At 46.2% G+C, this 13,506-nt stretch overlaps 1 protein-coding gene across 1 annotated transcript; it reads left to right on the plus strand.

Annotated features, from left to right (window-relative positions):
* The first annotated feature begins 956 nt into the window (after positions 1-956).
* On the plus strand, positions 957-13,267 carry STC1 (stanniocalcin 1). The gene is made up of 4 exons (XM_036889101.2): positions 957-1,261; positions 3,240-3,382; positions 4,032-4,243; positions 10,196-13,267. The coding sequence occupies exons 1-4, from the start codon at positions 1,144-1,146 to the stop codon at positions 10,464-10,466; spliced, it is 744 nt and encodes a 247-aa protein (XP_036744996.1). The 5' UTR covers positions 957-1,143; the 3' UTR covers positions 10,467-13,267.
* The last annotated feature ends 239 nt before the right edge of the window (positions 13,268-13,506 follow it).

Below are 13,506 nucleotides of genomic sequence, written 5' to 3' on the forward strand. Positions count from 1 at the left end.
TCGCTCAGCAGGTTCTATCTTGCTTTGGCCAGCTTATTGTTTCAACGTGCTTATGAAGTTGCTGGGCTCGAATCCACAGTTTATTAATTCCCAGGCATTCACGACGTCTCCCTGTCGAGTGTGGTGTGTGTAGGTGTGCACATGTGTACCTATGGTAACTAACACCCCTGGAGTCTGGAATCCTGCTGGCAACTAAAAAGATGGAGCGGAGGTTAATGTGTGTGACTGCAGAATCATAGTCTTAGAGGTATAAGGAATGATAGACTCCAACTTTCATTTGAAAACAGAGGCTACAGCAAGGTGAATGGTCTTGACCGGGATCTTAGAACTAATCAGTAGAGGAACTGAGGCCACAGCCCAGAGCTGTCACAGCCCAATCCATCAGAGCCTTCCTCAAGGGCTCATATATGTGAGTGAGAATTCAGGGTGCCCCATACAACCAAATGCATCACAGACCTGTGAGCAGGTACATGCTCAGATGACAGGGACAGCCCCCCCTTAGGGCACAGAGACTGCTGTACAATTAGAGTAAACTGCTACAATGAGATTTAATTTAGAATCCAAAGAGGCCACACTCCCCACCTGCCACGGCTACCGATTGCCCCCCAGTAACTCATTTAAAAAGAGATGGAGAGATTTCCAAAAGCCCCTTGTCGAGGTTTTCATGATTCTCCTTTAGTTCCATCAGTACAAAGTTATCCGTTCATCACGTGAAAATACCTTTTTCACACGTCTACGCTCATACAGCCACACACGTATTAAACATTGGCAGCAGGTACTTTTAATTTGCTGGAAAATATTTCTAAGAAGTCAAACAGCTCCAGCCCAATGAGCGTGCCCTCCGATTGGCTAGCCAGACCAGTTGAGGGACCTGATTGGTCCCTGATCCTAAGGACCGATAAGAACGGCTATAAAATCCCTGGGTGCAGCTCTTGGGCCCCCAGTTTGCAAAAGCCAGAGGTGCAAGAGGCAGCGCCTGCAGTAGAAGCGTCAGCAGGAGCAGCCGCAGCAAAAACTCCTCATCAAATCCTCACCTAGGCTCTCAGCGTGTCCAGATCCACATCTTCACTCAAGCCGGGAGAGGGAAAGAGGAAAGGGGGGGAGGAAAAAAAAGCCAACAACTTAGCGGAAACTTCTCAGAGAATGCTCCAAAACTCAATAGTGCTTCTGGTGCTGGCGATCAGTGCTTCTGCAACCCACGAGGCGGAGCAGAATGATTCTGTGAGCCCCAGGAAATCCCGGGTGGCAGCTCAGAACTCAGGTAAGCGGCAAACCCAGGACCGGTTTCTTCCCCAAAGAGCTGTCCTCATTTGCCTCTCGCTTTTGCAACTGTGTCTGTGACGGCTGATCTTGATAATAAATGTGCTTCATGCCTGATGGCAATAAACTGCTAGTGAAATCCAATAGTCTTAGGAAGTGGAGCTCCTTTGTTTAATAAATTGCATGCAACTAACGAAGAAGCTGGGCGCTCTGCTGAGGGTATTTCATTGCATAAGCCTAGCCTGATTGCCTGAAATCTGGCACGTACCCTCTTGGGGGGGAGGGGGCGGGGAAGAGCTTGAATGTTGGCATGCTTCAAAGCGCTCTCTATACTTTCCAGAAGCCGAAGCTGATCTTAAGGTGAGACATGATTTGTCTGATGCTACCCCTCTCCCTTCACCCTTAAGACCCTATCACTTGACTTCCCTGTGCCTTTAGAGAACGCACAGAAAGCTCTCTCTGCAGACTGATTTACGGAACCATAGCCCTCAAGACTGACAAATCCAGGGCAGATTCAGAGAAAACCCCACACATTCCCGCCCCCCGCCCCCCACTCCCAACACTGCTGCTTCTCTCCTTCCCGACCCCATTCAGCAGCCTTTGCAGCCCGTGGCCAGAGAACCTCTTGAAGAAGAGTATCTGCGAACGTAGCAGCTGTTTCTCCAAGGGGAAGGTCTCACTCTAGCCCTGACTCCTGGAGCAGTAAATTGTGTATTATCTTGGCCTCTAAAGGACAAAAGTGCTTAGGAAGCCGACACTGCCACTGTGCCTGTTGGCTCCACTCCGGCCGGCTTGCTGCTCTTCCATTCCTGCCCTCTCTCCCCAACTGTCAGCAAAGATGGGATCGCAGGTGTCCAAATGCTGCAGACGACGCTCCCCTCAGAAGAGCACAGGTCCCTGCCGAGAGGAGGGCTTTGCTTCACTTCCTTTTGTACTTAGTTGCTATAGAGATGCAGTGATTCACAATTCGAGCTTGCCTAAAACAATAGCAACCCTAATGCATATTAAAACTGCTTAAAGCAAAGTTATAATTTGAACCCGTGGAAATATATAATTAGGGAAATGACTTGTAACATCCCAGAGGCTGCGGGTGGGGGGAGGGGGAGGGGAAACCTACCCGAACCAGGCTTTTGATCTCAGAGGAGAATCCTATGGTATGAAGGCTGCAGATCATCGCTTGCCGAGCTGCCTGCCAGAACACCCCCCTTCTGTAGGAGAGAAATTACTTTTATGAGAGATCTTATCCAGAACGGAGAAAGCCTCATGCAAGTTTTTTTGTGGTTTTCTTCCAGTCTTGCACAAGGGGTGCCTTGGCCTGGTTATTCCACACCTGTGTTTCTTTTAAATAAAAAAAAAGAAATGGCTTTTAATATGAGATTATGCATACCTCTAAGCACTGTCTTATAGCGGGGGTTGGGTTCCTGGCTGCCAATACAAAGGTAAGTTAAAAGCCCTGAATCAGAAGGGTCTCCAAGTGGACTCTTGGCAAATTCTTCCCTGCCATTTAGACTAAAATTCCACCCTTATTACTCTGGAGTGCATTTTCAGAAGCCAAATGGACTCCCTGGCCCTTCCTCCTAAACCTGACCACCAGCCACACTGCCTTCTGCCTTCCCGTGCTTTCGGGCTCTTACGTGATGCCCTAGGATTCCTAGAGCGCTGCTTCAAGCGCTGTGCCTTCCACGGGCTCCAACCTCACGTCTCCAGCCGCCAAAATTGTATGTGATGGTGAGGTCAAGAGAATGTTTCTCTGAGGGTAAACGCATCCCCTCTCCTTCCTGTGCTCTGGGTCTGACAAGCCAGGGAAACTGCCTGTGCCCCCTGATCCCAGTCTGAATGGATTTGTAGACAAGCCCCCTTACAGACCTGTAGGATGAGCTCTTCTCGCCCCTTGTCCTTGCATCTTGCCACCACACCAAGTTGACCCCTCCCAACTGCCCTCACTGTTTGACCGGATTGGATGGATTTGTCTCTTTCAGCTGAAGTGGTTCGCTGCCTCAACAGTGCTCTGCAGGTTGGCTGTGGGGCTTTCGCGTGCCTGGAAAACTCCACCTGTGACACAGATGGGATGTATGACATCTGTAAATCCTTCTTGTACAGCGCTGCTAAATTTGACACTCAGGTAATAAGACCTTGACCCTTGCTCCCTCTGGCTGCTTGTCTTTAACAGTGTGTTAGACTATTGTTCTTAGGAACCAGTCTTGTAGGGAACCAGCTTCTCGGCCTCCCCACTCTAAATTCTCATCTCCAGTGTGTCTACACACACACACTTTCAACCAGGAAATAGGTTCTGTATGGGACACTCCCCACCCACTCTAATGCACAACTGTAACACGCTGACAGAGGCTCTCTTACAAGGGAGGGTGAGGGGCAGAAAATCTTTACCTCTTCAAGAACAAATAAAACATTCTTCTAACAAAGAAGTTCTTTGCATTGTATGACCCAGCATACTAGCTTGTGATTTGAGTTATCCACGTCTTAATCCCAAGAATACAAAGCCATGTTATGGCTATTTTTAACCTGCAGGGGGGTCGAAGATGGTTCATTTCCTTTTATCTCTTGTCTCATTTCATTTCTATGGAGCTCAATCCTCACAGTCGTCTAAGGGAGTAGGGACATATTTTTAATCTGGTCACAGCATACAGTTTTCCCCTTGCAAGAAGGTGCAGAGGGCCAGGACACAGAGCCAAGGCAAGCTCCTGAGACACTGTGGGCCCTGCCTCTTGTGAACTCAAGCTAAGGCTTTTCCTCCTGCCCCCCTTGCTTGGCAGGGAAAAGCATTTGTCAAAGAGAGCTTGAAGTGCATCGCCAACGGGGTCACCTCCAAGGTCTTCCTCGCCATTCGGAGGTGCTCCACTTTCCAGAGGATGATCGCCGAGGTACAAGAGGAATGCTACAGCAAGCTGAACGTATGCAGCGTCGCCAAGCGGAACCCTGAAGCCATCACTGAGGTCGTCCAGCTCCCTAATCACTTCTCCAACAGGTATGAGATGAGTCCACTTTTTTGCAATTAGGGTGGAGGGGAGGGGGGCGGGCTGACAGAGTGAGACACAGAAGAGGGGCTAAGCTCCCGCAGTCATGCTCTTATTTTAGCTTGCAGTCTTCCCAGATTTTGCAGGAAAAAAAAATATGTTTGTGATTGGTTGTGACAGCTTAAGCAGCCTGAATTTTTTTTTCCTCACTGTTATAGGAAAGTCTTTCCATGCAGCTAATAGAAAGCTTCATCTGCAGCATCCCTGGGTGCCTTTCCTTGTCAATTTCTCACCATAAGCCTGAAGGGAATTGTGAAGTTTATGGAAGCAAGCTTCCAAGACATCAAATGTGGCTGAAACAACAGCACAATTGACCATTTTAAGAACCCTGGTCAAATGTCATAATGCAGATTTTTCAATCTGCATGTATTTGGAGTCAGTCCCAAGCCCAAGCAGATCATTCTTAGGAGGTAGCCCAGTGCAAGCCACCTCTCCTCACTGGGACTCAGATTTCCTTTGTGAAAAGTGAAATGGCTGGATTAGATGATTCCCACCTTCCCTTCCAGGCTTATGTTATTCCATCCCTCTGATCCAAGATTTCCTGGAATGATGTGCACATTCTCATCTTAGTATTCTAATGTGGCCGCAAAGCCACTGGCCTAGTAATATGTGAGCAACAGCCCTTTCCATGCCCCTGGCTCACTGCCTTTACCAGCCAGAAGTGAACACCTTGTGCAGGAGAGTGCTGACATCCTCATTCCATAGGCTAGAAGTGCTCCCAGAGAGACGCAGGCTTCTCCATCTGTGACCAGGCTCAGAGGTGCTGGTGGGGCTGCATGGAGGTTTGGCAGGGGTGTGCATGCTGGTCAAGTTCAGCCTCCTGGGCCATGTGAGGCTTGGGAAGAAATCAGACCAATCGAGATCCAGGGTGGGAAAACTGCCCACAGCCCAAAGCTTGACTCCCGGTCCTGAAGGGCTATGGTTCTTTGTCTCTCCAGCCAAATCTGCACATATTCAGAGATCAGTCATATATACATGTCACCTGAGAGCTAATGCACACTTACCTGGCTAATTTCCTCACCAGGTGCTGCCACCCTTCTTCAGATAGTGGCAATAGCCTGGCCTGGCTGGAGCTTACCTGTGATTCAGCCATGTACATATAGGCAACTGGAAGACGGTGGAAAGTACCTCCTCTTTTAGGGATAAGTTGAGGCCACTGATATTAAAACCTGGTAAAATTTCTAATCCCCTATTAACTATAGATCAGAACTCTTCAGAACCTCATGTCAGTCCAAAAAAAAACCATTTGTTCATTCCTTGGAGTGACCCTGTCATGGAGTCCCTAACTGATTTTCTCAGACAGGAAAATCAAATCCAGCATTTATCTTAAATGGCCTGTCTCTTTATATTGACCTTGGACTTAAAATTCTAGGAAGATTCTTGTTACACTGGGGAGGAAAAAAAAAAAACTCGCTAATTATTGGAGACTTCCTTCACCACAAGGGAAAGAAATAAAGAATTCTTACTTTGTCGAGGGCTAGGGACAAAGTACATGTTTGAGTGGTAGCCACGGGACAGGGCTAATTTAGCAAAGCCATTATTATAGCTTTAGACCTTTAAGGATTGTGTGATGATTCATCATCTATAATATGGCATGAGCCAGTTTTGAGGCAATATTAATCCCTATATTTCAACTGAGAATAGCACCTTCCATATTGAAGGGAAAGGCCTTATAGAAAAGACGATACAGGAACTGAACAGGTGATCCTATCTAAGAAGAGTCTAGTAATGGGCATTGTTAAACAGGCCATTATTGCTTTCAGTGGCTCCCTTCTTTAAAGGTGGTGACCTTTAGTAAATGGTCACAAGGAGTCCTGTTACCTCCCTCTGTCATCTTAGGGAAATCACACTTATTGAGAAAGTATGTGTGTTGGGGGGAGGGGGAGGGCGGGAAATGGCCATCCTTTGAAGACCAGAATCTTCCATGCAACTCTAGCCTTTCTCCAAGTAGCTCACTGCAACTGGCTAATATTATTCCTGCTGAGAACTGTAGAGATTTCCGGTTGCATGCTGGGCTTGATTTGCTGTTTGAGCTCTTCACTCTCCTAAAACATCCTGCTTTCCCAGCCTCTGTCCCACCATAGATACAGGCTACGTTGTGCCAGTTGGCACAGAATTGCTAAAGGAAGTAGTTACAGGTTCATTCCACCTTCCTGTGACTTATCTAGCATGAGATTCGGGCCTGGGAGAATCCAAAAGCCTGTGACTGGACCAGGAGCCAGAACAGGGAAGTGTTCCATGAAAGAAATGCACTTAGAAGAGAGAGGGTAGCTGGAGTGCCCCCCCAAGCCCACCCCCGCCGAATTTTCAAACTATGCTTTCAACAGTGAGGAAAGCGGGCAAAATTGATCAGGCAGGCTGGGCAGTGTGAGGCCTGGGAAGAAATCGGACCAATCCAGGTCCAGGGTGGGAAAACTGACGAAGCTTCCAACTCTCTAGGGCATGGATAGGGAACAGGAAACAGAAGAATAATATTGATCAAGGGAAACAAAGGACTATTTATAAACCCTCACACAGAACGTTCCTAGGCAGTATGTGTGTATTTGGGTAAGCATGGCTGAAACAGTAGCTATGGAGAATATCTGATCTTATTCTTTACCAAGAAAAAAAGGCAGGGATGGAATTTTCAAAGTGGGAAGAAAGAAACATGTTTTGAAAGGTCCTTGCAGGCTGTGTGCTCAGACCACTTAGCCCACCAAGTCTTTGCAACACATCCTGCCACCCCCACGAAGATGAAGATAGGAATCTTCTTAAGTAGCTCTAACCCTTCAGGCAGAGGATGAGCCTTTAGCACAGCTGCACTATTTTATGTCCATTTGAAAAGGAACGTATGTATCAATTCCCCGGAAACATAGAATGCCATGGCTGAAGAGGAACATAGACATTATTTAGACTAACCTCCTTATTTTACTGATTAAAGCACAGAGGCCCAGACAGAGGGGTGACCTGCTGAAGGTCACACAGCTAGTGAATGACAGAGTTGGGCCTAGAACTCTTGTGGCCTTGAGCCAAGCTATTTGATTTCTACTTCAAAAATGGCAGCCAGGAAAACTTGCAGGAAATATCCACAATCCAAAAATAGAATACCAAGCAGAATTATACAAATGTGCCCCCTGATGATCAACAATTAAATGTGTGTACATCCTCTCTTCAATGAGAAAGTGCATCTTAACAATAGCTATAGTAAATCAAGACTTGGTACTCAAGATGTTGCTCAATAAATATGGCAATTTCTATGTCAACTTTTGCTGGAGACACAATCTCTTAAATAATCTCACTTCATAGCTTAAAAAAAGAGGAAAGGCCTGTCTCATTAACCCACACAATCCCAGAGGTCAGTGCCATATTCCAACCCTTAATGGAGAAGCACAGGATTAACCCCTCGCTTGCCCTGGCAAATCGTGTTGACATCAAGACAGCCTGCCAGGTTTTCCAACCACGGAGGGGGCTGCTAATGGAGCCATAGATGTTTTCTGTGTCAGGGAGCACTCTTAGCCCCTCCTTGTTGAGTTCACAAAGCTCCATGTGAAGCTAAGGGTAGATTTGGGGGGAAATCACTAAGAGCAGTCAGGCTGCAAGAGTCATTGTCATGAAACACCAGATGTCACATCTGGGCCAGCAGAGGAAGCAGCCATGAAGGCAGGAGCCTTCAGAGAAGGAGAGAGGGTGCTTTACAAAGTGGGGCCAGAGGCACAAGTCTTAAGGAGGCCAGGAGAACTACAAAAGCTTAGTTTCCTCACTGCTATTCGACTTCTTCATCCAGACAAGAGCTTTCAGTGTTGATGGAAGGAAAGACCATCTTCTCCTGCCCCTGTGGGAGGTCATCTGGTGTGAATGGTTCGTTCTAGAGTTGGAAGGGTTAACTTCTAAGTTAGGAAGTCCTTATTGGGTGAAGGGAGATGAGAAGTAAGAAGCCTTAGTCTCTAGGATTTAATCACCCTGTGAAATAGATACAGAGATCCAGGGGACCCAGGTCATAGCAGAACCCAAGAGGAGATACCTGGGGACCTGTGTGGGTATGTAGAGATCTGAAGATGTTGGTGCAAAGGAGTTTATTCTCAGCTTTTCCAAAACCATTTTTCTTCCCATTTCCCCATCCACATGAGATCTGCTTTGACTCATGTGCTTTATAATTCCAAAGGGTTGGAAAATGCACTTCTGTGCCAGAGAATCCCAATTTTAACAACAGCTGGATATAATCCTCCCTTGTAGGAGGGGTAGAGCCAGGACTGTGTCTGAGACCCAGACACAGCCCTCTCCTTCTGTCCCCAAATTCATTCTGCTCACTCACAGAAGGGTGACCACTCTGCCCCATGACCCATGTTCCACTTTATTTGCCATACATCCTTGGAAGGCCCTCTTGGGGCAGCTAAATTATTCTGGAAAGATGGTTGATCCTGTGTTCTTCAAGGTGAGTTAAAAATAAAAAGGTTTCTTTTCATGTAGATCTTGTGGCCCCAGTGATCCTCAGGCTCCTCTGGGGGAAAGGTCTCTCCACATAAACACTGCCAATCACCACCATTAGTAAAGCCTCTTATTAATGAACACAGGGCTAATGGGTTTTGACAGCTGCCACCTCAGAATGGAGCACACACATCCCGACTCAAATGGGAAAATACCTGAACTGCCTTCCCAAAGAGCAGGACAAGTAATTCATATGCTATAAATATTAGTCACTCTAATCCCTTCTGAGCCGTAGCACGTAGCTGTAGTGTTTGGGATATTTGAACTTGCCCCAAAGAGGAAGGTGCTTTATATACCAAACACAAGGTTTTTTTGTAATAGTGGCCAGACCAAAAGATCATTTCTCTTCTGGGGATCACACCATATCGGAAAGAGTGGTATTTGAAAAGCTCCATTTCCTCAGTGGCCACAAAGTAAATCAAGAAATCAACATTGAATGGGCTGTTATAGCCCTTCGGCCCTGGCAAACTGGGGATACCAAGAATAAGGACCCAATCCTGCCTTCAGTAAGTTGACAGTGTAGTCAGGAGAACGAAACATTACTAAGCCATCAAATGCTGACCTGTTGTGATGCTAACCAAATAGCTATAAAATGTCCAAAACAAGAAGAGGCCAGCAAAAGCCAGAGCGGCAGGAGAAGGCTGCTTGGAATTATTGAAGCATGAACCATTAAGGGGCTGCAGTCTTTCCATTTGAATATCCTTGTTGCCTGTCATCTGGCCCTCTGACTACAACATACCTCAGAAGGGAGGCTGAAAATGGGGCCCGTCGATAGATGTTAGCAAGACCAGCTGAGTGCATGATAGGGAAACTGGATTGAATAGAAAAATACACAGGATGCTGAAGACAGAAGCCACCTTTAAAAATCGAAGTTTAACCAGAACATGTACTCATCTGCACACACACCACCAAGAAGAGGGAAGTTGCAAAGAGGCGTTAAAATTACTGCACATTCATGACCAGTCGTGTAAGGTTGGGCTCATCTCATTCTATCTGACCACGTCCTGCTTCTGCCACTAATCCATTGTGTGACCTTGGACAAGTCACTTCAGCTCTCCCCTCTTCGTTTCTTCTCTATAAAATGAGATGATGAAATAGTCACTAGATGATCGCCATGATCCTGTCTAGCTCTGTGACTCTGTGTCTGTAAAAATGTTAGACATTGGCATCAGCCTACTACTCAAAGTCTGATTTAAATCTCCGGATCTCTAAACATGAAGATGCAATTATCTTGCATGGTATGGCAAGACCGGAAAAGCATCCACACCCATACTGAAGACATTACATGAAGGTTAGAAGGCAAAGCCACCTTCCGCTGATGAGCTGTTCCTTTGCATGGTCTGGGGAGTTGGGATGGGCGTCGGCTGGGGCCCTCAGGAAAGCCTGCATGTTGCCTTCCTCTCATAGAATGACACTGCGTGTGCTCTTTCCCAATGCAGATATTATAACAGACTTGTCCGAAGCCTGCTGGAATGTGACGAAGACACGGTCAGCACAATCAGAGACAGCCTGATGGAGAAGATTGGACCCAACATGGCCAGCCTCTTTCACATCCTGCAGACGGATCACTGTGCCCACACACACCCACGAGCTGACTTCAACAGGAGGCGCACCAACGAGCCACAGAAGCTGAAAGTCCTCCTCAGGAACCTCCGAGGTGAGGTGGCCTCTCCCTCCCACATCAAACGCACCTCACACGAGAGTGCATAGCCAGGGAGAGGTACTCCCAACCTCACCAAACTAGTGTCATTTAAAGGTGTTCACACACCAACTTTGAGTGTACTGTGCCTGGTCTGATTTTTTTAAGTAGTTCCTATTTTCTATCCCCCTTAAAGAAAATTGCATGAAACTAGGCTTCTATAATCAATATCCCAACATTCTGCAATGGCAGCATTCCCACAAACATAACACATGTGATCCTTCTGCCCCTCCTCAGGAGAAATCCCCTCTCATCACTCCCCTGCCATGTCTTTTCCCAGCTCCCTTCAAACCCTCTCAAACACAAAGCATTCATGTAATTCCCCAGTCATTGTAATTCAAAGACGTGGAGCCCTTTAGAATGGTTGCCCCAGTAGAGTTAGCTGATAAGAAACAACCTAATTTAAATGCATGTTTTAAATGCTCATAAAGATGTTAAATGGAGTTCGTGTTATGAATCTGTGCTGGCCATGGACGAATATGAATGTCATGTTTGAATTCTTGATCCCTCATGAGCTAGTGTCTTACGGTCTTGATCCTCCAATGTCTAATTTCCTTTCCAACACATTTACCAAATTGCTCAAGCCTGGCTCTCCAACCAGCCTTTGAGCCTGCATCTTCTTGCATCTAATGAAAAACAAAAGGCTAACATCTTTATGTACTGTAACTGCTCAGAGCTTTAAAAGTATCTTTAACAATTGTCTTAAAACCAGAGAATCTTAAGGTCTAACTGTGGAATATAAATAGCTGAAAACTAATGTACTGTACATAAATTCCAGAGGACTCTGCTTAACCAAGCAGTATATAATAACTTTATTGCATATAGATTTAGTTTTGTAACTTAGCTTTATTTTTCTTTTCCTGGGAATGGAATAACTATCTCACTTCCAGATATTCACATAAATGCTCCTTGTGGCCTTTTTTATAACTAAGGGGTTAGAAGTAGTTTTACTCAACATCGAAACTTAAGACGGGCCTCTATGAGATAGGAAAAACAACAGGTTTATCTGAAGGACCCCAGGTAAAGCGTTCATCTCCCAGCCCACCTCAACTCAAAGGCTACTCTTGACTTAGACCTATCCTGGGACAGTTCTGTCACAACCAACTGGGAATTTCAGGGACCAGAAAGAGCATCCCTCTGGGCTTGGATCACCTAGAGTGTGAAAAGGCCGAGGATGCCTTGAGAAGTGGCAGTTCTTGACGCGCCCCTCTCGTCGGTGGCCGGTACTCCGGTTAACTGATGATGGGGTGGGAGGCTTTCCATCAAGTCAATCAGGAATAAGTCAGTCAGCCTTTGGGTCTTCTGTTCCGGGGAATTGGGGCTGAGGGTATAAATAACCCTGGGATGTCCAGCCTTAATAGACTCCTCTGACATTTTTGTCCTGTAGCAAGCTGCCTGCCAAAGTAGTCCTGGCAGCTGGGCCATCTCTGTAGGGTCGTGAGAAAAAAAAGAGAGAGAGAGAGACAGAGAGAAAGAAAGAGCTGGCGGTTTGATCATTTCTGCCGTGATGTGTGCAGGATGGCGACCACCGAAGCCAAATGATTAACCTGTCTGTAGACAACAGTAGTTTCTCAGGGTCTCTGCCCTTGAACCCAGCAGCCCCTATGAGAGTCACTGCCCACCAAAGGTCACTGTTGAGAGAGGAGAAGGGAGGAGGGGTAGGACTGCAGGGGCCACTCCAAACTCGCGTAGGTAGGAACTATTGGTGCTTGCCTCTCACTAGGCTAAACGCAAGATTTGACCAAATCAAGTGATAGGGATCCTGGTGGGAGGAGGGAGGGCACATCTCCAGGAAAAAGAAAAGCAATACAACTTTACCATAAAGCCTTTAAAACCAGCAACGCGCTGCTCCAGGACCGAGAGCGGTTGCACAGACCCAGCCGCAGCGGCAGCAGGCACGGCGCTGCCCTGTGCCCACAGCCTCTCAGCGCGGACATCAGATTGCTAAGAGCGTTTTTATACTCAGATCTGCCCCATCCCCAGGCCCCCCAGACGTGGACACTGCCTTAGCCTCTCGGAAATCAGGTAGACCGAACTAAGTTGACGTTCCCCTCCCGCCCCCGCCCTGGCCCCCAGGCAAGACTGACTCCTCCGAACCAGAAAAGCTATTAAAGTTTGTGTGTGTGTCCGTTTCACAAACCCACCAAGCCAGGACCCCAGCGCAACAAGTAGTTCATGAGTATTCCTAGCGAAATTCTCTCTCTTATTTCCCTCGAGTAGATTCTCTTTCTTTGCTGTGACCTCCTCAAACCGTGGTACCCCCCCACCTTTTCTCCCCACACTGATATTTATATATGTACCTGTAATACATATATCTACACACGCGGAAAGAAGCAGTTCGCACAATGTTGCTAGTTTTTTGCTTCCCTTCTCCCCATCGCACTCCCTCCAAATCCCCCTCAAACTTCCGACGCTTCGTCTTGTGTTTGCTGCACAGAGATTCGGGGGCTGACCTAGACCAGTTTGCATGATTCTTCTATTGTGATTTGGTTGCACTTTAGACATTTTTGTGCCATTATATTTGCATTATGTATTTATAATTTAAATGATATTTAGGTTTTTGGCTGAGTACTGGAATAAACAGTGAGCATATCTGGTATATGTCATTATTTATTGTTAAATTACATTTTTAAGCTCCATGTGCATATAAAGGTTATGAAACATATCATGGTAATGACAGATGCAAGTTATTTTATTTGCTTATTTTTATAATTAAAGATGCCATAGCATAATATGAAGCCTTTGGTGAATTCCTTCTAAGATAAAAATAATAATAATAATAATAAAGTGTTACGTTTTATTGGTTTTTTTTTTCCCCAATGTCTTTCATTGTTATTCTTTAAAAACGTCTTGAGTGAGACTTTCTGAACATGAAGTGAATGGCTGATTAGTTTCTTTAAAGTCATGTGTCAATATGTAAATGAATATCGTTTAAATCAGCATTTTCCGAATTTCCTTAAAACCATCTAGTGGCTCACGTTGTCATAATAAAATCATAACCCAAACTCCTAACGAGTTTAGGAGAAGTTTTATGGTCTGGTCACCACTCAG

This window comes from Manis pentadactyla, chromosome 1, assembly GCF_030020395.1.
Source record: "Manis pentadactyla isolate mManPen7 chromosome 1, mManPen7.hap1, whole genome shotgun sequence".
In the NCBI taxonomy this organism is placed as follows: domain Eukaryota; kingdom Metazoa; phylum Chordata; class Mammalia; order Pholidota; family Manidae; genus Manis; species Manis pentadactyla.

Coding starts and splice junctions, on each gene's coding strand:
- STC1 (XM_036889101.2), top strand. CDS start 1,144: ATGCTCCAAAACTCAATAGTGCTTCTGGTGCTGGCGATCAGTGCTTCT. Junction 3,383..4,031: donor CTGCTAAATTTGACACTCAG/GTAATAAGACCT, acceptor CTTGCTTGGCAG/GGAAAAGCATTTGTCAAAGA. Junction 4,244..10,195: donor CCTAATCACTTCTCCAACAG/GTATGAGATGAG, acceptor TTCCCAATGCAG/ATATTATAACAGACTTGTCC.